The 24,735-nt window shown below is 39.8% G+C and overlaps 1 protein-coding gene across 3 annotated transcripts in view; it reads right to left on the reverse strand.

The window, feature by feature from the left end:
- Positions 1 to 24,735, reverse strand: part of Ift80 (intraflagellar transport 80) — a 98,163-nt gene that overhangs the window by 24,586 nt on the left and 48,842 nt on the right. For all 3 annotated transcript variants that reach the window (XM_021195711.1, XM_029537952.1, XM_029537951.1), the window contains 5 exons: positions 24,074 to 24,253; positions 13,865 to 13,983; positions 9,594 to 9,668; positions 3,479 to 3,642; positions 280 to 344 (listed from right to left, as the gene is read on the reverse strand). In XM_021195711.1, the coding sequence (XP_021051370.1) occupies positions 280 to 344; positions 3,479 to 3,642; positions 9,594 to 9,668; positions 13,865 to 13,983; positions 24,074 to 24,253 (603 nt within the window). The remainder of the gene's footprint in view (positions 1 to 279; positions 345 to 3,478; positions 3,643 to 9,593; positions 9,669 to 13,864; positions 13,984 to 24,073; positions 24,254 to 24,735) is intronic.

Below are 24,735 nucleotides of genomic sequence, written 5' to 3' on the forward strand. Positions count from 1 at the left end.
ACACACACACACACACACACCACAGCATCTCACTCACCTCACCTGGTCAGCAGACACACACACTCACACCACAGCATCTCACTCATTCAGGTAACCTCACAGGCCCTATTCCAGAATTTCCCTGTCCTTCGTTCTAAGTTATGGCATTTTTTGATATAATCTGGAAGACATACACTTATTTTTAAATATTAAATAAGCCTGTTTTCCTCCTTAAGGGATAACTATTTCAAAAAGAAATTAACTGAACCATTTATACTAAATCCAGCAAATGTTTATTACCTTATGAGAAAGAAGTTTCCCGTCCCCTAGGGGTTTTCCAGTTGACGCCTCGAAGAGGAAGATTACTAGAAAAAAACAAATAACAGTAGAGCATTGATGGTGACATTAGAACCACTGCTGGTAAATTTCAATAGAACTATCATAACTCTTAGGAGGTATTACTTAACTTTATGGACCACAGAACCTCTACCAGCCCAGAAAACCAACATCAAACTTCTAATTATTAATGAGGTCACAGTTTTTATAAAAATAGCATAACTAATTTCTTTCCTGTTACTAATGGTTAAGGAAAGAATCCATAGGTTCATCAATGCAAATTGAAATGTGGACGCCAAGTTACAGTCTGGTTATCTTTAGCTTAGTTCTATGTAACAATCATTTTTCACAAAAGAAAATAAGCACTAAAAACCCATTTATATGATGCTAGACAATATACAACATGCTGTTTCTATTATACACTCATGTGGTAAAATAAATAATTTACCCTGGATTTGTGGCTGGGAACTTCAAAACCCCTTAACATTTCTGGAATAATTGGAGATTTTTTGCTTTGTTGCTGAGAACAACAGATTCATTGGAACTTTCTTTACTACAGATGAAGGTTCACAATCAGATAAACCAAGCAGCAACTAACAGGATGGAGCTTTTAGGTCTCTAACTTCTATGGATAAGAAGGGATGTAGAGACTGGGTTCAAATGAGTGGCCAGTGATTTAACTGACCTTATAATGTAATAAACCCTCACAGCTCAGCTAAGAGAATAAGCAGCTGACATGGAAAGTGATGGCAATCTCATAAAGAGTACCCTCAACTTTGTGGGGTGTAAGAATTCTGAATATTCAGAGTTTGAACAAAATTGTAGTATATCATGTTTGGGAAGAAATGGATTGTCAATAATTGAGATTCTCCATAAATCATTAATACATTATTACAAATTGATGGTCTTGTAAAATATTCAACCTGCCATGCCAGAGAGGAGGTGCTAGGGTCCAATGAAGGACGTCAGGTATCTTGGGTGTGCCTCGGGAGGGAGTGTGGGACCCTAACGCTCTTCTGCTTCCCCGCTTCCAGACACTAGGAGCCGAGCAGCTCCGCCCTGCCACGTGTGCACGTGCTCCTCCCACGATGTTCTGACTTGCCTCACATGACCACCAACTGAAACCGGATACTGCGAATACAAACAAACTCTTCTATCTTACAAGTGCTTCTCTCAGGTAGAGAAAACTAAGTCATGTGTAAATAAGATGAAGTTTATAAAATATTTACTGTCTATCAGGTGACTATTTTAGAATTATTTCTTGGATAGTTTTCTTTTTGAAAGCTGTTATCAGTGTTTTGTCTTCCTAAATGCTAGTTAAGAGAATTAGCTCCCACGATGAAATATGGAAGACACCTCAACATTGAATAACTCCCTTAGATAACCAGGAGTTTCTTTTAAGACAAAGCATTGTACAGGGCTGATGAGTCTTCAGAAGGGAATTGCAATGCTTTACTATTCCAAACTACTGTATTTCCTCATATTGGTTACGATGGCTCTTTAAAGGCACAAACAAACAAACAAGCAAGCAAGCAAGCAAGCAAGCATGTCAGTGAATGTGGGAGAAATGGAAATTAGAGTGTTTACTCACTGATTGCTGTTAGTAGGAATGTAACATGGTGTTGTTACCATAGAAAAGAGCACAGAAGAACATCAAAAAGTTATAAACAGAACTTCAAGTGATCTCGAAGTCCATCCCACTTGTGGGAAGCACTGCCTTCAGATCTCATGTTAGCGGTCTCGTGGTCATTGCGTCATTACTTGCAACAGCCAAATTGTGGACATGGCATGGTCAGTCTGATCAGTGAACAACAACAACAAAGAATGTGTGTGCGTGGGAGGACGACAGAGGAGGGTGAGGAGGGAGGAGAGGCAGAGGGAAGAGGGTAAGGGAGAGCCAGCCAGTCTGACACACACACACACAAACACACACACACACACACACAAACACACTCACACTCACACTCACACTCACACTCACACTCACAGAGATATCACTTAGCCTAAAGAATGAAAGAGAAAAAAGAAAGCTCTGCACATCTGGAAGACAGGCTAGGTGAAATAAGGTAGCCATCAAAGGACAAATGTTGCACAATTCTACCAGTGTAAGTGCCTAAAATCATGAGTCTTACAGAAGCAGATAGGAGGATAGTGGTTGCTGGAGCGGGGAGAGAAATGATGTAAAATTTCCCTAATGCAAGATGAGCAAGGTCTAAAGGTCTACAGTACAACAGTGCCACAACCAGTCAACCAGGCAACAACGTGAGAGGAGAGGCATCACGTGGAGTGTCATCACGGATTATAGTAGTACGTGGGCTGAAGGATGGCTCAGTGGTAGGCAGTTGCCTAGCATGGAGGAGACTGGGTCCTGCCTACCTCTCTGCCCTCCTCTCCTGCTTGGTTCACTCTGAGCCATGGTATAGCCTTCAGATAGTCCCTTTAATGTGTCAATCATTCCTTCCTGGGATCATCTTTCTACTTATCTGTTCTGTAAGTCAGTGTGCCCACAGTGCTGCTCCTTCACTCTGGATCAGTCGCTTCAGAGCATGTGTCCTTAGCCAACTGTTGATTTACACGTGTTCACTGACATCGTTTTGACCACCATTGATAATTTACTTAATCTAGAATAGGATGTCTTAATAAAATGGTTTAATGTAACATGGCATTACAAAACACTGGACATTACACACACACACACACACACACACACACACACACACACACACTAATATGGCCTAGACTTTTACATGTAAAATTTAAACTATTCATATCTTCCCTTTACAACATTAACCTAAAATATTAGTTAAAAAATATATAAACAAAATAAATGGCATAATGAAGAACATTTACCATATTACTAAATGAATACAAAGGAGTATCAAAGAAGCTTAAAAACTTTAAGAATTAATATATAGTTTAGAATCATAATCCTGAAATAAAATTATGTGATGAATATATTTACCTCTGGTCTTGGATATTGAGGCAACATAGATTTGTTTTACCTGTATGACAATTTTAGTTATTTAGCTCATGTTTAAAAGAAATAGGGAATTCCTAGTTTTTCCACATAATGTTAATATATTAAGAGATGAAGAAATCGAAGTCCATAGCTTTATAAACTGCCTGAAATTGTACATGAAACGTCACATAACGACAGACTTACTCTTCTCATCAGCTTTGTCCTTTATTGCTATCGTATCATTGCTCAGAGACACAGTCTGAGCGTTCAGGATGTCTGTTCTCATGCCAGGAAACTTTGGAGAAGAAATGAAGCGCCCTTCATAAGAGTGCAGGTAGATACCACCACCATCCACCAGAAGAAAATGTCTGAAAAGATAAAGTTGTTTTTTTGTTGTTGTTGTTGTTGGTTTTTTTTTAAAAAAAGGAAGATGCTACATTCTCATTTCTCTATTATTCTCTAATATTCTCTATTTACCCTTGTGGGAAAACTCTAAATCCTAAAATTATAAGTATGTAGATAAAGATTGAAATATTTAAAAACTTAAAAGTGTTTGTTTTATTTTGCCTTTTAAGTAAAAGTAGGAGAGAGAAATGACAAGGTCAAAAACATCGAGCCTGTGTCCTCAGATCTGATGTCATTTACATTATGCCCTCAACTCATCTCTTTTTCTAGGAAGAACCCTACAGGAAGGCAATTAGAAAACCCTCCAGTTCTCCAGTCATGGATGCTAAGATAAGGTGCTGTTTGCTCTATGAAACAATACTGATGTGTGTTTCAGAATCAGAGTAAGTTCAAGATAAAAGTCAGCTCCTGGTTAAACCAAAACCAAAAATAACTCAAAAATTAACTTCAGTGCCAGCATTTATTAAAGTGAGATGCTTCTGATTTTAAAATTATGAAGTGATCATAGCATGTATTCATAGCAAAACACTCATGATTTTTGCAATGGGCATTCAAGTACAGCTATATTCTTTCTAAAGCTATATTCAAGGCTCTAAGATCCTCGTAGTTAATAATTTCTCAAACATTTTATGGCCAATATATTTTTTCTTTGAAAATTCATACATTATAAACAATAAAGAAGAAAACAAAGACATCTCTGTACTAAAAGCAATTCAAAATAGATCTCTACCTAATCTAGATACTGACAGTAAACAAGGGATGAATGTAGCCAACATTTTAACTAATGTTTTCATCCTTGGGGATTGACCCTGGCTCATTTGTGAGACAAATGCTCTATGAGTGAGCCATTCGCAGAGCTACTGGTCCCCTTTGTGTGGGCACCACCTGTATTAGCTCACCATATGTGTAGGCCACAAGGCAATCTCAGGTCAGCCCTTCTGCCTTGTTTAAGAAAGGAAGTCTTTGCTCCATAGAGCTCCCTGACCTACAGACCTCAGAGGTTCTCCTCTCTGCAGCTCCCACTCACCAGAGACTGGAACTACAGATGGCCACTACTGTACTCAGCTCACTTGGGGTCTGAACTCTGATCCTCACATTTGTGTAACAAGCGTTTCGTCCAGAAAGCAACCTCTCCAACCCCTAACTCACTTTTGTGGACATTTTATTTCAAATTATTCGTTGTTGTTGTTCTTTGCGGGGAGCAGGGGAAGAGATATGAGACAGGGTCTTTCTATGTACCCCTGGCAGTCCTGAACTTTTGTGTAGATCAGGTTGGCCTCAAACTCACAGAGACCCATGTGCCTTTGTCTCAAAAGTGCTGAGATTAAGGGCATGTGCATGTCTGGCTCTTATTCACTGTTTTAAAAAGTGTCTACAATGTAAATTTGTCTCTACTTATTTTAAAATATACTTTCTAGATTCATAACTTCAGGATCAAAGAGCACATACCTTTTAAAATAAAAATAATGGGTGTATACTTCAACTATATTTGTATTTCTAATGAATAAAAAAAAGTACACACTCTAATAATTAAGGATAGGTATTTATTTAATTGAACTATTTGGTCCTTATGGATTAGTGTATGGCCACACAGTATAAAAAACGGTATTTCCCAATATTGACTAAGTGACACATCATTAATATATTCTTTCTCGCTAGGCAGTTATACAGCATGCTTTTAATTCCAGCACTCCGGAGGCAGAGGCAGAGGCAGGTGGTATACAGAGTGAGTTCCGAGAGCCAAGGGTACACAGAAAAACCCTGTCTCTAAAAACTAAAAACCAAAAACCAAACAAGAAAAAAAAAAAATCTTTCTTTTTGTCATTACTAAAAGCACTTTGTTTCTTTCTTTGTTTTTACACTGTACAAAAACCAATCCAAAAGAGACCAAACTCTTCAGTGTGAGACCTGTCACTTTGAAACTATTATACAAACATAGGAAAATGACATTAAGCTATAGTCATAGGCCAGAACTCTCTGAGAAGGACTCCAAGAACCCAGACAATGATATCAAGGGTTAGCGAAGTGAGGACAGGGAATATGGCTGCTGGTAAAGTGCTTGAGGACCTAAGTTCAGATCCTTGGCCTGTAAAACGCTGGGCACAGCAGTGCGCTCCTATAACCCCAGCACTGGGAGGTGAAGATAGGAGTGCCTGGAGCTCCTGGCCAGGCAACCCAGCCAAACTGTGAGGCTCCAGGATCAGTGAGAGAGACTGTCTCAATATAGTACAGGCAAGCAAAAAAACCAGGAGGCCTCCACCCTACACAAACAACTATAGGTAACTAAGGAACTCTAAGAGCAGGGGAAATCGTCTTCCTCAAGGAAAAGTGCACCAATTGGTTATCCAATATCCAATGGTCAGTCCTCAAACTATATGTACAAGTAACATTATACAAACACACACATACACACCAACAATTAATGAAAAAAGGCCATGGATTTGAAAGAGAGAAAGGAGGATCATATGGGAGGGTCTGGAGGGAGGAGAGGGAAGGGAGAAATGACATAATTACATTATGACCTCAAAAGAAATAACCAAAAAGGTATGGTAGAGAACATTAGATGAAGACGCCAGGCATGAACTCTGGCCTTCATGCACACAAATGTGCACATGTACACGAATGTGTACATATAACATACCCACTCCTACATACACACCCTTACACACACACACACAAACAAACTGACAAACACACAGACAAATAGAGCAATGGAGGAAGACACCCAGTGGTAATCTCTGGCCTACACACATGTATGTATACCTGCACATGTGCACACCACACATGCACACACACATGCACACAAATGTTACCACACTTAGCACTGCAAACATTTCTTATTATAAGTAAGACATCGGCTTTTAAACTTCTCATGAGGAAATACTCTGGTAAAGTGTGGGTAAAGATCTGAATATAAAAATGAGATCAGAGGCAGGCAGTAACTAAATTACCTTTTACATAATTATAATTATTTATGCCATCAATATATACTTAAACTATGAACATACTCAATAAACTTATAATTTATAAATTTATATGGGATAAAAACATCTGAAAAACAGGGCCTTTTAGATAGCTGACCTTTTACCTTTTAAATGGTAAAACAACTTATATTTAAAAGTTATGATGTAAGTAAAGCACGTTTCATTTCATTAAATGATGACAAAGTTTGATGCAACATTTCTTTGTTTACCCAGGATCACCACTGTGACGACCATGCTCCTCAGTAATTAAATGACAGTCTGACTCAGCCCCTGCTCTGTGCTTCAGCTTCTTCTTCCTGTGACTGCCCAGTCACCATCGCCCAGCAGCTTCAGTTCTCTTCTGGCTACTTACAGAAACCCCTGGCTAGAAAATCTGCTAAAATTCAGCACTAAGCTGCCTCCATGCCAGGAGAGGGGATGAGTTAAGGTGTATGGCTTTGATGCAAAGGTTTTATACGCATGTTTAGGTAAATAACAACTACATTTCCACACTTCGTTAAGTCTTATTGGGTAGCTTTCCTACACCTGACCTTGGCCAAAGAGCAGAGATGTTATTGGCATAGCTTTTCTAAGTTTGATTCACAAGGGGATCACTGTCCTTAATAAATCAACTGTCGGTTTTTACTTTAAAATTGTGGCTCCTGGAGTAACAGCTAGTCCTAATTTGCTCAAGCATATCACCCAGAAATTCTTAGTTCTGTATCACTGAAGAACTTGCCAGAAAACACTACTTTCAATTTTCAGGCCACAGCCTAGAAGCAGGCTCATGAAATCAATGAGTTTCAACCGATATTTTAAAACGAAAGTAGAGCTGGGGGTATAGCTCAGTCTCAAGGATGCGCTGAGCGCAGGCAAAGCCCGGGTCCTGTCTCTGGTGTCAGGAAGGAAAAGGAGGAGGGGGAGGAAGGAGAGCGGGGCAACACCAGGCACTGCTGGCCACTCAGTCCTCACCTGCCACACTCGTAGATGTCTACAAACAGGATAAACTCAATGCAAACAAGAGGAAAGGGAAGAACAAGCCAGCAGAGCACAGGGCCAAACTACCTTTCCTTGTGACTGGCATTCTCCCACGTTGTTACACTGATGTTACTCGTAATAAGGTTTTCAAACATTTAAAACCATTAACTAGCACATTTCTTGATTTTAATTTTTAATGTAGTGAATGTTAATATATATATTATATATATATTATGTTATATATGTATTTATATACATATATATAATGTTACCTTCAATATCTTTGTAAGAATATAAAGAAATTCTGAGAATATTTAATTTCCACTGATCTACCTAAAAATTATTAAACACATGATAGAAAAAGACTGATCCCAAATGACTACTATATCATTTTGTGAGAATTAAAAAAATAAGATTTATTTTTTTTCTTCCATAAGTATGTTTATGTGCAACATGCATGCAGTTCCCATGGATGCCATAAGAGGGCACTGGATGTTGAACATTTTTTCAGGTGCTTCTCAGCCATTCGGTATTCCTCAGTTGAGAATTATTTGTTTAGCTCTGTGCCCCATTTTTTAATGGGGTTATTCAGGGAAATGCAAATCAAAACAACCCTGAGATTCCACCTCATACCAGTCAGAATGGCTAAGATCAAAAACTCAGGTGACAGTGGATGTTGGTGAGGATGTGGAGAAAGAAGAACACTCTTGATTGTTGGTGGGATTGCAAGCTTATACAACCACTCTGGAAATCAGTCTGGCAGTTCCTCAGAAAATTGGACATAGTACTACCGGAGGATCCAGCAATACCTCTCCTGGGCATATGCCCAGAAGATGTTCTAACTGGTAATAAGGACACATGCTCCACTATGTTCATAGCTGCCCTATTTATAATAACCAGAAGCTGGAAAGAACCCAGAGGAATGGATATAGAAAATGTACATTTGTACAATGGAGTACTACTCAGCTATTAAAAACACTGAATTTATGAAATTCCTAGGCAAATGGATGGATCTGGAGGGTATCATCCTGAGTGAGGTAACCAAATCATAAAAGAACTCACTAGATATGCACTAACTGATAAGTGGATATTAGCCCAGAAACTTAGAATACCCAAGATACAATTTGCAAAACACATGAAACTCAAGAAGAAGGAAGACCAAAGTGTGGATACTTCGTTCATTCTTAGAATGGGGAACAAAATACTCATGGAAGGAATTACAGAGACAAAGTTTGGAGCTGAGACAAAAGGATGGACCATCCAGAGACTACCCCACCTGGGGATCCATCCCATAATGAGCCACCAAACACAGACACTATTGCATATGCCAACAAGATTTTGCTGACAGGACCCTGGTATAGCTGTCTCTTGTGAGGCTATGCCAGTGCCTGGCAAATACAGAAGTGGATGCTCATAGTCAGCTATTGGATGGAACACAGGGCCCCCAATGGAGGAGCCAGAGAAAGTACCCAAGGAGCTCAAGGGGTCTGCAACCCTATAGGTGGAACAACAAAATATGAACTAACCAGTACCCCCAGAGCTCATGTCTCTAGCTGCATATGTAGCAGAAGATGGCCTAGTCGGCCATCACTGGGAAGAGACGCCCCTTGGCCTTGCAAACTTTATATGCCCCAGTACAGGGGAATGCCATGGCCAAGAAGTGGGAGTGGGTGGGTAGGGGAGCAGGGCAGGGGGAGGGTATAGGGACTTTGGGGATAGCATTTGAAATGTAAATGAAGAAAATATCTAATAAAAAATTAGAAAAAATAAAAAATAAAAAAAGAGGGCACTGGATCCCGTGGAACAAGTTACAGGGGACAGCGCCACCATGTGGATGCTGGGACTGATCCTGTGTCCTTCCTCATTTCTCCCATCCCTGTGAGGTAGTTTAGTGAGGTAGTTTAAAGAGTATTTTACTGCCACATGAGCTATCCTTAACCCTGAATCCAGTAGTTACAATATAAACAGATTACCTTTCTGCCTGCAGAATTAAACTAACGGTTCCTTCTTTGAGATCAAATATAAGTGGTGTATTCCAGTTCTTCGTACTAAAAGATGAATAAAATGAACTGTATTAGCATTTCAAATATTAAACACATTTTAATAAGCAAGCATTTATTCATCTTAAATAGTAAATTTAATTTCACAAATTATCACATATGTATTTCTATTAAAGCACCTTTAACACATTAAATTTATTCACCTGTCAGTATCCTTAAGTAAAAAGCAAAGATTCTGTGTCTCTAGCAACTATTACAGTAAGTGCTTACTGGAGAATATTGTACATGAATTTAGGAATCCTAAGGATGAGTCCTTCTTTTGCTGTTTATTAGCTCTGAGTTTAGGCAGGACATCTAAGATTTCTCACCTGAAAAACAACAGCAGCATAGCATCCTGAAGATGGATTAAGCTAATCTGCATTAAATAGCAGGTTGGGACATCTCCCAGCCTTGTGACTTTAGCAAGCTTAGCTTCCTTAAAGTTGGTGTCTTCCTAGAGGATAATGAAGACCCCTCTAAGTGTCTGACAAAGAATGCCATAATAGCACGATGTCACCCTGCATGGTGCACACGCCTTTAGTCCTAACACTCAAGAGGCAGAGTCAGGTAAATCTCTGAGTTTGAGGCCAGCCTGGTCTGCATAGTGAGACCCTGCCTAAAACAAACAAACAAACAAATAAAACCAAATATAACATAATTCTGTTCAATATATTATTTTTCCTATAGATCTTCTAGTGCTTTTGTTGGATTAAAACATTATTTCTGTAAAGTGCTCTAAAAATGTAAGCTATGACCACACTTACTCAATAAAGTGACAAGTAGAAGCACAAATAATTCCTTGTTTTAATAATTCCTCTTGTTTTAATAATTCCTCTTGTTTTTAATAAAACAATGAGATTCAAAGAACTGGGAGAAAGGCAGACGTGGTAGCTAGTAATCCTAGCACTCAGCAGTGAGAGGCAGGGGGGTGACTATGAGCTCAATGTTAACTTGGGCTACATAGTGAGAACTAGGCCAGCTTGGATTAGAGAAACACCCTGCCTTAAACAAGCAAAAACAAAACAAAACTGGGGCAGGTGAAGACACTTCCACAACTGAAGTTGCTTCATAGTTTAAATGTCTTCTTATTCTCACTAGCTCGCATAGAACCAATTCTGGTTTTGAGACACAGTCTTGAACTAGCTGAGACAGTCTGTCAAGTAGAGTTCTAGGCTGGCCTTGAACTAGCTATATAGGTGTTGATGGCCTTAGACTCCTGATCCTTCTATCTCCACCTTCCAAGTGTCGGGGTTATAGGCATGTGTCACTTATTCTTTTATTGTATGTATATGCATGTTTGTGCATGCGTGCACACAGCATGCAGCTGTACATGCCTGTGCACCCTTCCACCTTACAGATAAGAAGGGTCTCACTGAAGCAGAAGCTCACCACTCCAGCGAGACTGGCTGGCCAGGGTAAGCTCCCAGGACCTGCATGCCTCCACCCTCCAATACGGGTATGTGCAGCTATGCACAGTTTTTTACTTGGGTGCTAGAAATCTGAACTCGGATTCTCATGCTTGCACAGGAAGCTCTCTTGGCCACTGAGCCATCTCTACAACACCTTCCCCCATTCCTTAAAGAGACTAAGCTTCATTTTCACATCTAGAAGGTAGAAAAAGAGAAAGACTGCAGAGAGTAGGTATACTGGTGTACAAGTAAATGTTGGCTGAATTTGATATCTCCTTCAGTAAGTAAATGCATGCATATGGCAAAACAAGAATAAAATGGAGCAGTTTTGTAATAATGGCTCTCAAATTAGTGATCAGTAACTAGTTTGATACAGGTAAGTGTGCTTTTGTTTCACAAAAAAGCATGTATGCTTCCTTAGTTGCTAGAGAGCTAATCAGTAAAGTGACGATTTATGTGAGGCTTTTGAAAACTGTCCTCGTAGGGATGGGGTAGTTCGGGGGTGCAGTGCTTGCCTGGCATGTGTGAGGCCCTGGACTCAATCTCTAGCACTGAAAAATTCCTCTTAGGAATAAACTATAACTTCTCACAATCAAGACACAATGTAAATGTCATGGAAATATAAACTCCCTAAGCTATGAGATGGAAAACAAGGATGGTTTCTAACCCTTACTTGAAAAATTAAGTGAGAATGCAATATGATAGTTTTCTGTATTACTTTCTTTTTCCAGAATTTCTTTTTATAAATTAAGTATATTACATGTTTACTTTTTTAATTACATATTATAAATAAAGAGGTAACAGTAGTAAGAACTTAGAACCAAATTTCAGCTCTTTAGAAGTTAAATAATTTAACCTGGGTTCAGGTAACTTAATATCTGTATTCTCTGTGACCTTTAGCTCTTCATCTTATAAAACAGGAATAGTAGTAATGATAAGCATAAAAATAGTATAGTGAATCATTCAACAAATGATAGCTATTACTATGTAAATCACTAGTTCACAGGCTTTGGTGAACTGTCTTGGCACTGTGTTGTTCCTACAGCTGCTCCACTGTATTTCATTTTCATAAATATTGAGATTTGGTATCTTACCATATATCTTAACAATCAGAAAGAAGAGGCAGGGCTAACTCAGGAAAAAAGACAGTCTTACACTGTCCCACATGATTCAATATGAGGAAAATAAGATAACTAAAAAGTTAAGTAACATAACATCTGACAATCCCAGTATGATCTTGTCACTACCACCAGTAAGCTAAATCCCTTATTATGGATTTAGCTAAGTCATAATTATCTACAAAACAAACAAAAATTTAAACACAAGAACTTGCCTTCATTTTCCTTAACCCAATGTAAATTAATTAGTCAAATATACGTCTACATTAAATGATATTTTTCATCTATGTTACATTCTTTTCTGTATATCATAGCTGCTTGGTTTAGTATCTTTTTTGATTTTTCCTAAATTACCAGTTGTCCTTCTTGTCATCTAAGCAAACAATTCACAAACATTGAGCCACTCCTTTCTCCACTCTCAGCTCCCTCATCTACTTCAGGACTCCTGACATGGCTGCTACCAAGCTGCAGATTCTGATTAATCAGTTGCAGATTTATACATTTAGGTGGGAACTGGAGCACTTGTTAACGAGATTCAGTATTGTTACATTATGACTTACTGGGCCATAGGATATCAATGCAATACTATATATACTTTATATGCTTCGATTCATTTCTTTATTCAGTTACTTGCTCAGTGACTACCACATGCTGAGCTAAGCCATGGGCAAACGGTCTCTACCCCATATTTATAAAACGGTTAAACCAGAAATACGTTGTAGTATAAAGCAAGCACAATTTTTTCATGTCCGTAACAAAAATTCCTGACGGTATGAGTGGTTTTTTGAGTTTTTGGATAGTTTAGAAGGTAGGATATAAAAGCTGGCTTGTACTACTAAAAATAAGGATTTTGGAAGTTGACTATTAAATATGGCCACTGCCCAAAAATGAAATTATATAAACTTACTATTATCGGCAAATTATGTTCAAAAGAAAAGCTCGAGACTCCTCCCTGCAGCTCATTATACACATTGCAATTATTCACAACCATCGTAGCAGGTAGCTGTAATAGTACACACTGTCTGCCACCTGGCATCTTCTCTCCCCATTCAGCAAAATCACACTGATGACCTAACATCGGTCACTGTAGAAATCGTTACATCATTATAATCTCAGACTATAAACCAGGCCGGTGCTTCCAGAAAGCTGCTTATGCAGTGCTGATGAGCACAGCAATACCAAGTGTGTTTTAGGTTTCCGGGCAAGTTCTTGGTATATTAATTATCATTCTAGTAAGGAGGACACTGAATGTATTTTTCACCATTTCTGGACAGCTCCAGATCATAGTGCATTTACGGTTACTATTATTCCATGTCCTTTCTGAATTCTTCCAGCCTGCCTGCCATCCTATGTTACAGTAATCTGCTGGCTCCTCAGCTAGGCTAAGCCCTGGACCTTGACTTGAGACTCTACCAAAGTCTTCATAGCTGTAAGGAAACCATAGCACACAAGATGTGTCCAGTTTTACAAGTGAGTTTAACACAGAAACTTTATTACCTCGATTTTCTTGCACATATTTTTGGGGGGTTCCTCATTTCCTGGTCTGAAACATGGTGCTAATCAGTATGGTTTTGAGAAAGTTAAGGTTAAAACAAACTGTGCTGATATGAAAACTTGAAAATAAATCTCTCATCATTGATAAAACCTCTGGATTTTCAGGGAACGCAAAGGTGCTTACGAGAACACGTAGCACTGGAGAGATGTTGAGACAACCAAGTGTGCGTGGTTCAAGGACGCTTTAATGACTCTGTCCCGGAACTCCAGCAGATCAATGGCATCATTGAGAACGTTGCGAACCTAAGCAAGAAAACAACGTTTTTAAAAAGAAATCTAAATTTTAAAAAGATAAGCTAACGATGTTAATATGCATGAAAAATTCAATGTGCTCTTAATTAGGTAAATATATAAAAAAGAAATCATCTAGGCATAAACTGATATACTTTGGCATAAAAATCAACTGAGAAGGTCCAGATTTTAAAATTAAAAAAATTCTCGCCGGGCGGTGGTGGCGCACGCCTTTAATCCCAGCACTTGGGAGGCAGAGGCAGGTGGATTTCTGAGTTCAAGGCCAGTCTGGTCTACAGAGTGAGCTCCAGGACAGCCAGGGCTATACAGAGAAACCCTGTCTCGAAAAACCAAAAAAAAAAAAAAAAAAAAAAAAAATCTCTTAGAAATAAATAGAAAAGACCTATAAGGATTTCTCATCGTCATGCCAAGCCGAGCGATGCAGGAATGGGATGAAGTTAAAAATGCTCCAGCACCAAGATGCAGCCAGAGAGGGTGACATATACAAGCTGGAAGGAGACCATATGATTTCTGTCCAAGAGAGTAAGAATAGCTCTTTTTTTTTTTCGTTACTTTTTACTTCAAATTTTAAGTTCTAAACAAAGAGATGACTGCCTTAAAACTCAAAAGTGGAGGAGATATTGGTTTCATAAAAGGAATGTAAAGACTGTATAGAAAAGAAGAAAAGCGCACAGAGGTGGGCAAGCAATTCCTTATGTGAGACCAGGTAGTGAAGGAGGTTAAGAAGCAACCAGGGCTGGGCGTGGTGGTGCATGCCTTTATCCCCAGCATATGGGTAACAGAAATGGACAGGTCTCTGTGTTAGAGGTCAGCCTGGTCTACAGAGTGATTTCCAGGACAGGCAGGACTACACAGAGAAACCCTGTCCCCCATACCCTCCCCCCAACTCAGATAAGCAACTGGAAAGGGAAAATTCAAAACACTTCTTGGGGAAGAGTAATCCTGCTCTATGCATGATCTCCTACAGAAGGAGGCTTGAAATTGCTTTAATCTGACATAGCTTGCATGAAGCAACTAACACCTGCTGTTCTTTATATCTAGTTATTGGATTCCTGAGCTGAGTCCCGACAACCAGCCCATCACCACCATTATCTTACACCCTGTTTTCAAGGACTTGAGCTGACTTGTCCATGCTTGTTTTTCTCTCTCTTTGGTATCCTGTTGGTCAGTCCCTCTGGGAGCTAACTTCCTGCCTACATTCATTAGTTCTGAATCTGTGCAGTCACCTCTAACCACTGAAAAAGAAGCTCTCTGGGTACAACTGACATCAGCACTAACTTCACTGAGCCTTTCTAGCCCCATTCACTTTCCTGGAGAGTTCATAATTTCATTTTCTTTACAGCTGAATAAAATGCCATCGTGGAAAAAATCTTACAAATGTTTAGAGCAGACAAATTTGCAAGGATTCTAGCATTTGGCCACGTTGGTCAAAAGTGTTTAAGTCAATGGGCAAACTATAATATATCAAGAAAGAGGGTGGATGACTCAAGTTCTTTAAGCTCTGGGTGAGATCAAGATGCATAAGGCAGCCGGCATACCATGAGTGAAGAATCAGGGAAACAGCGAAATGACGCCCACAGACTAGCTGCTCTTTAGGCCCTCCACTAGACAGTATCGTTTTTTTCTAATAATGTAAAGCTTTAGTAAACAATTCAATGAAAGAAAGATAGGGAGTCACACTCTTCTAAGTACAGCTTCAAATTTCTGTGTTGAATGTTTATGGCCCTTAACTCCTGTTGTAGGGTCCTCAGGAAATCAATGCATGCTTTAGAAAAGAGGCCCTCGATCTCTCAAGTGAGACTACAGAAAGACAGTTCCAGCTATGAGACAGAGTGACCCCGTTTGGACACTAACTCTACTGGCTTCTTGGTCTTAGACTTCGCAGCTTCTAGAATTATAAAGGAAAAGGTTATGGTATTCCATAAGGCAGCCTGATAGCTTGGCAAGCATGGCACATATCTGTTCCTCAAATATTATCATGACATGACCCAGCAAAAGTTCACACACATACGCTCTTTGTTACCGCATCCTCAGTTCTAAAATCCCATCTCAAAGATATGTAAGCAAAACTATAGAACACCACCTGTGCAGGCTGCTTACAACGGCACACAATAACTGCAAGACTAGAAACAGCCTAAACATCTGCCAACAGTTCGATTAAACCACAGTGCATCCACACATGCTGTATAGCTGCAAAACAAAACACAGAACTATAAAGGGGTAAGAAGACAAGACAGAGAACAGCATGGTTAGTATGCTATCGCCTGTTGCAGGACTCTCCCTGTCCAGTTTCTCTAGGGCAGCAGGAGGCCTGTGAGCTGAGAGTTGCAGAGACAGAGAGCACCTCGGGAGAGAGAGGAAGGCCAAGATGGAGGTGGACATAAACCAGCATGGCTTTAACCAGCCACAGGTAGCTATGATATCATAAGGTTAGAATAATTGGTATAAAGCTTTTATAATTAATAATTGGTTCTGAAATTACTGTATTGGCATCTGTAAATTGAGAATTTAGCCATACATAAATCTGTTTGGTTAATTATAAGCTTCAAGAGTTTTGATTTACTTGGTTACTGGAATGTGGGACTGCCTATTACAGGGGTTTATGGCAGAGAGGGAACTAGCTGCTCCAGGGACAAGCAAGCCAGACCATGGAGGTTGGGGGTGCAGGGCAGCTAGCTGGAGAGAGTTGCTGGTTGCAGGAGCCCAGGAAGCCTGCTGTTCTGGTCCTGCTGGGAAGTTAGCGGGCTGAGAGAAGCAGAAGCTCGGAGAGTTGGTGTGATCATTTTTTATTATTTCCCACAACAATCTTCTATCCAAAAATGGAAGGGTGTTTACATATATATTGGCATGCTTACATTTTTAAAAACAAAAATATTTATTAGAACTCAATAACATTAAATGAATAACTTTCTTATATACGGAAAGTTAATGACTTTGAGAATCAAATTTTTCTTTTAAGAGTAAGAACAGCAAATAAAGACTAAAATCTCTGCAACCTTACATGAAGTAGGACTCCTTAGTATAAACTCATGATTTACTTTTATCTATAAAAACCAAATCCATTCTGTCTAGAAGTCCTGATCACTCAGCATCAGTGAATGCATGGAACACCTGAATTCAGTCTCTATATAAGCAGGTCTTCCAGCAGAACTAAGACCTTCCTGGGAAAACGGCCGACTGCAATGGTGGCGAAGTAGACTAGATTTGATCAAACACCTCCAGAAAGCAAGGTAGTCACTGAAATCACATCAAAGGAAGTAAGAGCCATTGGCCAATGGCAAGACAATTTGAGCTTTAAAGAAAATAATGACGTCAGTGGATTGAGACATGACAATAATGCAGAGGCTAGAGGCTGGAGACGGCTCGGTAGGCTCATACTGTTCTTGCAGAGGACCCAGGTCTCGTTCCCAGCGCCCATGCTTGGGTGTCTGACTACATGTGCTAACTACACGCCAGGTGATCCAACACCCTCTTTCAGCTTCGCAGACGCCCATCATAGGCTTAGGAACACAATTAAACATACACATAATTTTTTTAGAAAGTTTTAAATGTTAACATCTGCATATTTATAATTATAACATCAATAACCCACACACAAACAAAGCTCATTGGGAATTTCTAGAAAATCGGCTCATTATTCAGAAATTTGTATATAATTCAGCATTTGTCTCATTTCTAGAGAACCAGAGAGTTGATAAGACTAAATCCTTTCCAGAAAAACTCTAGCTGATAAACATGGGAAAGGCTGGAATTCCAGTATAAGCGTGTTGCAACCTTTAGAGAGCTCCTAAACAGCTATCATCAGTGGCTTCTAAACACACTTAGGTAAGACACCTAACAGGAAACCTTATGACAAATGGGTCAGGCTTACTGTACCTGGTCATGATGAAGATTCTTAACACTAAAAGACAGACAAGCAGACACATGCCCTTGGAAGCAACCCAGCAGGAAATGTGTGGTAGCATCCTACTGAGTATTATAAATATCAATACTCAAAAATACAGTTTCAGACAGGGTTTCATATATCTCCAGCGGAACTCAATAAGTAGCTAAAGATGGCCTCAAGCTGTTAAGTCTCCTGTGTCCAACTCAAGTGTGCCAGGATTCTAGGCCTGTGCCACCACGTGTGGTTTATGTGGTCCTAGAGATAGAACTCTGCACTTTCGAGGCAGCAGTCTAAAAGCTACCCCAAGCACATGTGTTCTCATTTAAAATCCCTTCAGGTATTTATCACAGTACACAAAGACTGACTGGCACAAGAAAGTTGTAGAAGAACAATGGTCTCTAGAGGCGGCTTCATCTTATATACTCAACAGTGTGTGTGGCGGGGGGTGGGGGGAGTCATGGCAGAGATAACTAAAATATACTTTATGTTTGTATGGACTTGTCAAAGACGACGCATATTTTAAGAAGGAATGTAGAGCATGCTTTTGGTGCATGTGTGATACACTGTCACCAAAAGTCTGAGTCCTCAGAAACCTTCTTAAAGATCCAGATGTCTCTCTTCTCTTAGAAACACTTTCAAGCTAGGAGAATGATCCCTAACAAGGCATAGAAACAATTCCTGAAAGGACAGTCGTTAGTAGAATGACTTGAAAATTTATTTATTTTATATGTGTTGGTGTTTTGCTTGCATATTTATTTTGGGGGGAGTTTAAGATCCCATGGAACTTTATAGATAGTTGTGAGCTGCCATGTGGGTGCTGGGAATTGAACCCAGGTCCTATGGTAGAGCAATCAGTGAGTGCTCTTAACCACTGAGTCATCTCTCTAAGACCTAGGGTGATTTTTTAAAAAGCAAAATTTAAGGAACATTATATATTAGTTTCCTTAGGGCAACATGAGATCCTGTAAAATAAGCTGATGGTTAATAAGCCTTTAAGAAAACATAAAAATGTTCAGAAAATACTAAAATAAAAATATTCCATATTTTTTAAAGTCCTATTATTATTCAAATTATCATAGGTTTCTTAAAATTCATATTTCCCTAGAGTTTGCTAAGGGAAAGTACCCATTAACTAAAGACTGCAATCTTACAACTTCAATACTGTTGAATCTCAGCCAGGCATGGGGCACAGGTCTTTAAATCCAGCACTTGGGAGACAGAGGCAGTAGATCGCTGTGAGTTTAAGGCCAGCCTGGGCTACAGAGGGAGTTCTAGAGCTACATAATGAGACACTGATGAAAAGGAATCTCACATAACAATGCCTTATGATGGATTTTAAAATGTGTCCATTACTCTGTTCAGTTCAAGGCTTCTCTGGGATTCCTCCTTAAACTTATATTAACTTACACTTCCTCACAATATTTAGATGTTTCAGTTTGATATAAATAGTAGTAAGTGAGTTTTTCTCAATACTCACTTAATCCTCCACATGACAATGCCAGCAGCAGTAGCAACCACTCACTTCCATCTCCATAATGCCCTCCAGTCCTCCTTAGTCACAAGAAACAGAAGTGAAGGACCAGGCAGCACATCCTGAACATCAATCTGTACTCCATGCCAAAATCTGGATAACAGCAAAGAAACACAGGCAAGCTGCCCAGGCTCTATCTGCCTGTCTCTCACACCAGCCATCCTAGGCCCTTCTTCCAGACAAAGATATCAGCTTTCTCTTTTGGAACAAATCAGCTGTTGGAATTCGGCCCGCTGTACAAGAGGTAGATGAAGACGCATTCTCATCCTAACCCCTGCTATGTCCCAGGAAAGCTGACAAGAAGAAGACAGAAACTTGCTACTGGGAAATAGCAGGGGCCAGGTCAAGGACTACATTTAACAGTAACAACCCAACACCATCTATAGCCTTTTACTAAGTAAAGCACAGTCAACCACAGCTCTACTGCACATCTAAAGAAGCTATAAAACTTCAAACCTTGCAAACAAAAGTGGTTACTCATTCTTTATGAAAATTCTGTCACCTTCAACAAGAAGGTAAGTTGCCAATAACTACAATCCGCAGTAAGAGAAGCCTCCAAAATGCCTAAAACGTACTTCATGAAAAGCACATTGGGATGCCAAACTGACAAATATAGCTTCCCCTGCTGTGATACAACAGTCTGACAAGAGAGTCAAAGGCAGAGGGGTTTATTTGAGCTCACAGCTCAGGGGTACATCTCAGTTGGGAAGTGAAGAGAGCGGCAGCTTGAAGCAACTGGCCACACCACACCCCAAATGAGGAAGCAGAAGAGATGAATAGATCCTGGGCTCAGTTCACTTTCCCCTTCTTACTGCAGTTCAGCATCCCAGCCCAGGAAAACGGTGAGCGGGTCTTCCCACCTACATTAACCTAATCAAGACAATCTCCAACAGGCATGTTCAGAGGCCCAGCTACCAGGCGACTCCAGAGCCCATCAAGCTGATAATTAATGCTGAGCATCACATCTCCTGCAGAGAGAAGTCTTAGGGTGTTCTACTTTGGCTAGAGTAAGGTGTGGGTGTGGTACTCGGGGTGCTGCCTTCTCTTCCCTCTTGCTGTACAGTTTCACTGGAGCCACATGCTTTGCCTTTCATTATGATAATATGAGGGGGGCTGGTGAGATGGTGAGAGTCGGTAAGAGCACCCGACTGCTCTTCTGAAGGTCCAGAGTTCAAATCCCAGCAACCACATGGTGGCTCACAACCACCCGTAACAAGACCTGACGCCCTCTTCTGGAGTGTCTGAAGACAGCTACAGTGTATTTACATATAATAAATAAATAAATAAAATCTAAAAAAAAAAAAATGATAATATGAGGGAATGTGGGGAAAGTGAAAGGGGAGAAAAAAATAAATCTGTATCTTATTGTGTGTGAGTGCTTTGCCAGCATGTATGTCTGTGAATCCCATGTGTGACTGAGGCCCTTGGAGGCCAGAAGAGGCTATGGAGGCCAGAAGAGGCTATGGATGCTGGGCCTGAGACTTACAGATCGGCTCTGCTTCTATGTAAGCTCTCTTGCTTCCTGACGGCCACAGCAATGGAACCAGCTACCACACACCCTGCAGTCAGGCCTCCCCAGCTAAGATTCTCATATCTGTCTCTGTCTCTGTCTCTCTGTCTTTCTCTGTCTCTCTCTCTCCCACTTTCTTTCAGGAGGAGGGGGGCATCTGCTTAGAATCACTTATGCTTTGATTTCCCTTGGAAAACCACTCCTTCCACTAATCTGAGGCACTAAGTAGTTCAGATGAGACTGACATCCCCCCCCCCCCCCCCGAATGCATTTAACCCACGCCAAGCATATGAGACTGAAAGCTCAGACTTCTGAAGTTACTACAAGAAATGAGCCTTCTGCTGGACTTGATCTGATAGGTGCAACACTGGAACTGCCAAAGCCACGAAATAAAGACTACCTTTCTTAAAGTAAAGCCAGTTACAGGGAAAAGACTGAAGGAGGACATGATGGATCCTGTTGACATTAATTCATTCACTGAACCAACAGTGCCTCAACTTTATCTCCTGACTTTACATAAACTAGTCAATTTGTATCAATGTTTGAAGTAGTTTTGAGACACTAACCTAGCAGGGCCATGAGAACAGAGAACAAATATATTTTATCTGGTGCTTTGTTCCTCATTGTTTAGCCTAGCGCCTGGAAAGGGGTAGAACTCATAAACATGCAGTGAATAAATAAGGGATAGTACTAAGAAAGAATATTGAATGGGTCCAACTCAACAAACGTGATGTTCTATAGTCACAGTGTAAAACCTTTATAAATTAAAATGCTTTCCATTTCTATTTAATTTATCAACTTTGCTTCTAAGGATAACTTGAATTCAATATATTCTTTAAAAGATTCCATATGTAGTATCACATGAAATTTTCCTAGTCACTGAGATGAGTCTTTCTTATTTCCAAATTAAAACTCTATTTAGAAGCATGGCTATGTTCTCAGGAGAGCTCTCTAGAATATAACACTAGAATTATTTTGATAATACTAAACTCCTGCACATATGACTAAAATAGTTCTGTCCCAAATCAGTAGATTAGAACTCTCAATGCAATTTTTTTTTGTCCTGGAGATAATGTCATGTTTTGGTTCCAAGTTAGACAATATATATATGCCATTATTTACATAACCTTCAGTTTGCAGGAAGTTCTGAAGACAAAAGTACACAGGAGAGCGCTAACCTAGCACGTTATGAGGCCCTGGATCCAATCACTAGCCCCAGAAAACAAAATAAAAATAACACTCCGCAGATTGCAACCTGAGAAGTCTACATTGTGAAAAACTCTGCTACAAATTATGTGGCTTCCTAAAACAAACAAAGTTAAGAAGAAACAGAGCCAGAAAAAAAGAAAGAAAGAAAGAAAGAAAGAAAGAAAGAAAGAAAGAAAGAAAGAAAGAAAGAAAGAAAGAAAGAAAGAAAGAAATTACAGACCAAGAACAACTTAAATGGTACACCAAACCCATTGCAATCGTTTAAATCTTGACTTAAACAAACTTTAAATTTATAACATGTAGGAGACATGTGAAGATTTGAGCATTTTGTAGACAGTTTATAAAATTAAAAAATTAGTGGTAGTAGTGTATGAAAATGATATGATTAGATTAAAACAGAGATGTCCTTATGTTTAAGTTATAGATATATAACTTTTACAGATACAATACAATGTAGGAATTTGCCTGAAACTCAGGGTACGTTGGGAAGCAGGTGAGGCTGTGGATGGGGCAGGACTGAGGCGAGATAGTAAGGATATGGAGATTCTATACACTAGTTTCTGCTTTCCATTTAAAAAAAAAGACATTTTCCAAGTAAAATATCCAAAATAAGCAAATAAAGCCAAGAAAAATTCTACTAAATCTAATATTTAGTCTGGGGAGCATATAATCGACATTTTAAAATCTTGATACTTGAGCTAACAAAGCTCTTTAATAGGTTAACCCTTTAATTAAAGCCACATTACTATGAATACATAAGACAGAAGCAGCTGATACAGATGGGGGGGGGGGAAGTACAGCTCCCCCTCCTTTGGCAGAGGGTCTTCACAGGGCAGCAGTCCCTGCACAGCAGCTACCACGTTTATGCAGCTAGGTTTTGATGCCGTTGGACACTTACTCTGTACAAGGCACTAAGCTAGTGCTGGCCTAATTGAAGAAAGAAAATGGAGAAGACGGTACCCAGCCAGTCCTTTAGATGCTTCCAACTGATGTTCTCTGAGCTATACACATCCCCTCCCTTCTCCCACTGACATAGCCTATTCCCATGTATTAGACTACAAAATATTCCACTTTAGAACTACACAATAATCTCCAAATATGGCAGCTGGCATATTACATATCCCCAGGCAAAGGAATAGGAGGACACAAGGGCAGAAGGTCACTCTGCCTTTCCTATTAACTTGCCCGCAGCAGGTTGTAAGACTAAGCAAGCTTCTGACCTTTCTCTGAAACAGCTCAAAAACCCTTCATGCAGTGTCTTCACAGAAGTGCTTAGTGACATCCTATCTCTAAAAGCAGGGGATGTGGAGCAGGGTCTGCACACAGCAGGCCTGCAGAGTCCCCAGTCCATGCTCACTGTCCCTTTTCTCCACAGCTGTCTGCTCTCCCTCAGACCTATGATGTCAGGTAAAGCTTGCATTCGATGACATAATGCTGGTGAATCTGCCCGTTGTCATAGAGGCCTCAGTCAGAAACCCAAACATGAAGAAAAGTTCTCCTCCTCCCTTACTTCCTAAATCCTAACAACAACTCCCTAAATCTTTCCTTCCCATCTTTCAAACTCACAGTTATGAAATTCTTACCCAATCCTTAAAAGTCAATTTTTTAAAAAAAGATTAACTGAATTCAGCCATAAAGAAATAGTCTATTAGGCCTGTCTTGGATCAGCTTCTGGTGGGAAATCTGTCTAACTCTCTCTGTCTGCACTCCCTCAAGTGCACCACACTCACTAAAAGCTTTGAATGCCACTAGTCTGTGCTATGCTAAGCTTGGTAACTACAAACATTCAGCTGCTTTCATTAAAGGGTCTGACGTCATGCCGAAGTCAGGCACTTCCAACCATGACTGGATGTCTATAAACAGGCAAAAGTGACCAATAAGGATAAATGCCTGCCCTGTGTAGTGCAAAGCAGCAGATTTACTCAACTCTGGAACATGATCATACCTGCATAGTCCTTCTCTTCGTTAGCGTTACTTGAAAATTTTTCCACTCCCAGCGCTGCTCCACCACATGTGCAAAGACAACATGCCCGTTTCCACACGCTCCCGCGATCTGAGTGCCATCAATAGACCACGCGATGTTAAATATGCTGCCAGTGTTGGGCTTCTCTAAAGCATATGACCACTAGATGGAAAAAGAAGAGAGTGAAAATTGATTTATTGCCCCCCCCAAATTGAGAACTTTTAAACTGGGGATATATTACATATTAAGATACTACGGTGATCTTTGAAGCAATGTATTTCGTGGGCATTTATAGCTTTATTTCTTGAAATTTAAATGTTTTGCAGTGAAGCCAATGGCAAAAACGTGTGTCTCTCCTGAAACACACTAATTCCATTAAAGAAGGTATTGATGCCTTAAAGTACTGGTTCTCAACCTGTGGGTTACAACCCTTTGGATGGGGGTCAAATGACCCTTTCACAGGGGTCACACACCAGATATCCTGCATGTCAGGTCTTTACATTACCATTCATAACAATAGCAAACTCACAGTTATGAAATACCAATGAAAGTAATTTTATGGTTGGGGGGAGGGGTTACCACAACATATAGAACTGTATTAAAGAGTCCCAGCATTAGGAAAATTAAGAACTACTGCCTTAAAG

Source organism: Mus pahari, chromosome 4 (genome assembly GCF_900095145.1).
Source record: "Mus pahari chromosome 4, PAHARI_EIJ_v1.1, whole genome shotgun sequence".
NCBI classification, from domain to species: Eukaryota; Metazoa; Chordata; class Mammalia; order Rodentia; family Muridae; genus Mus; species Mus pahari.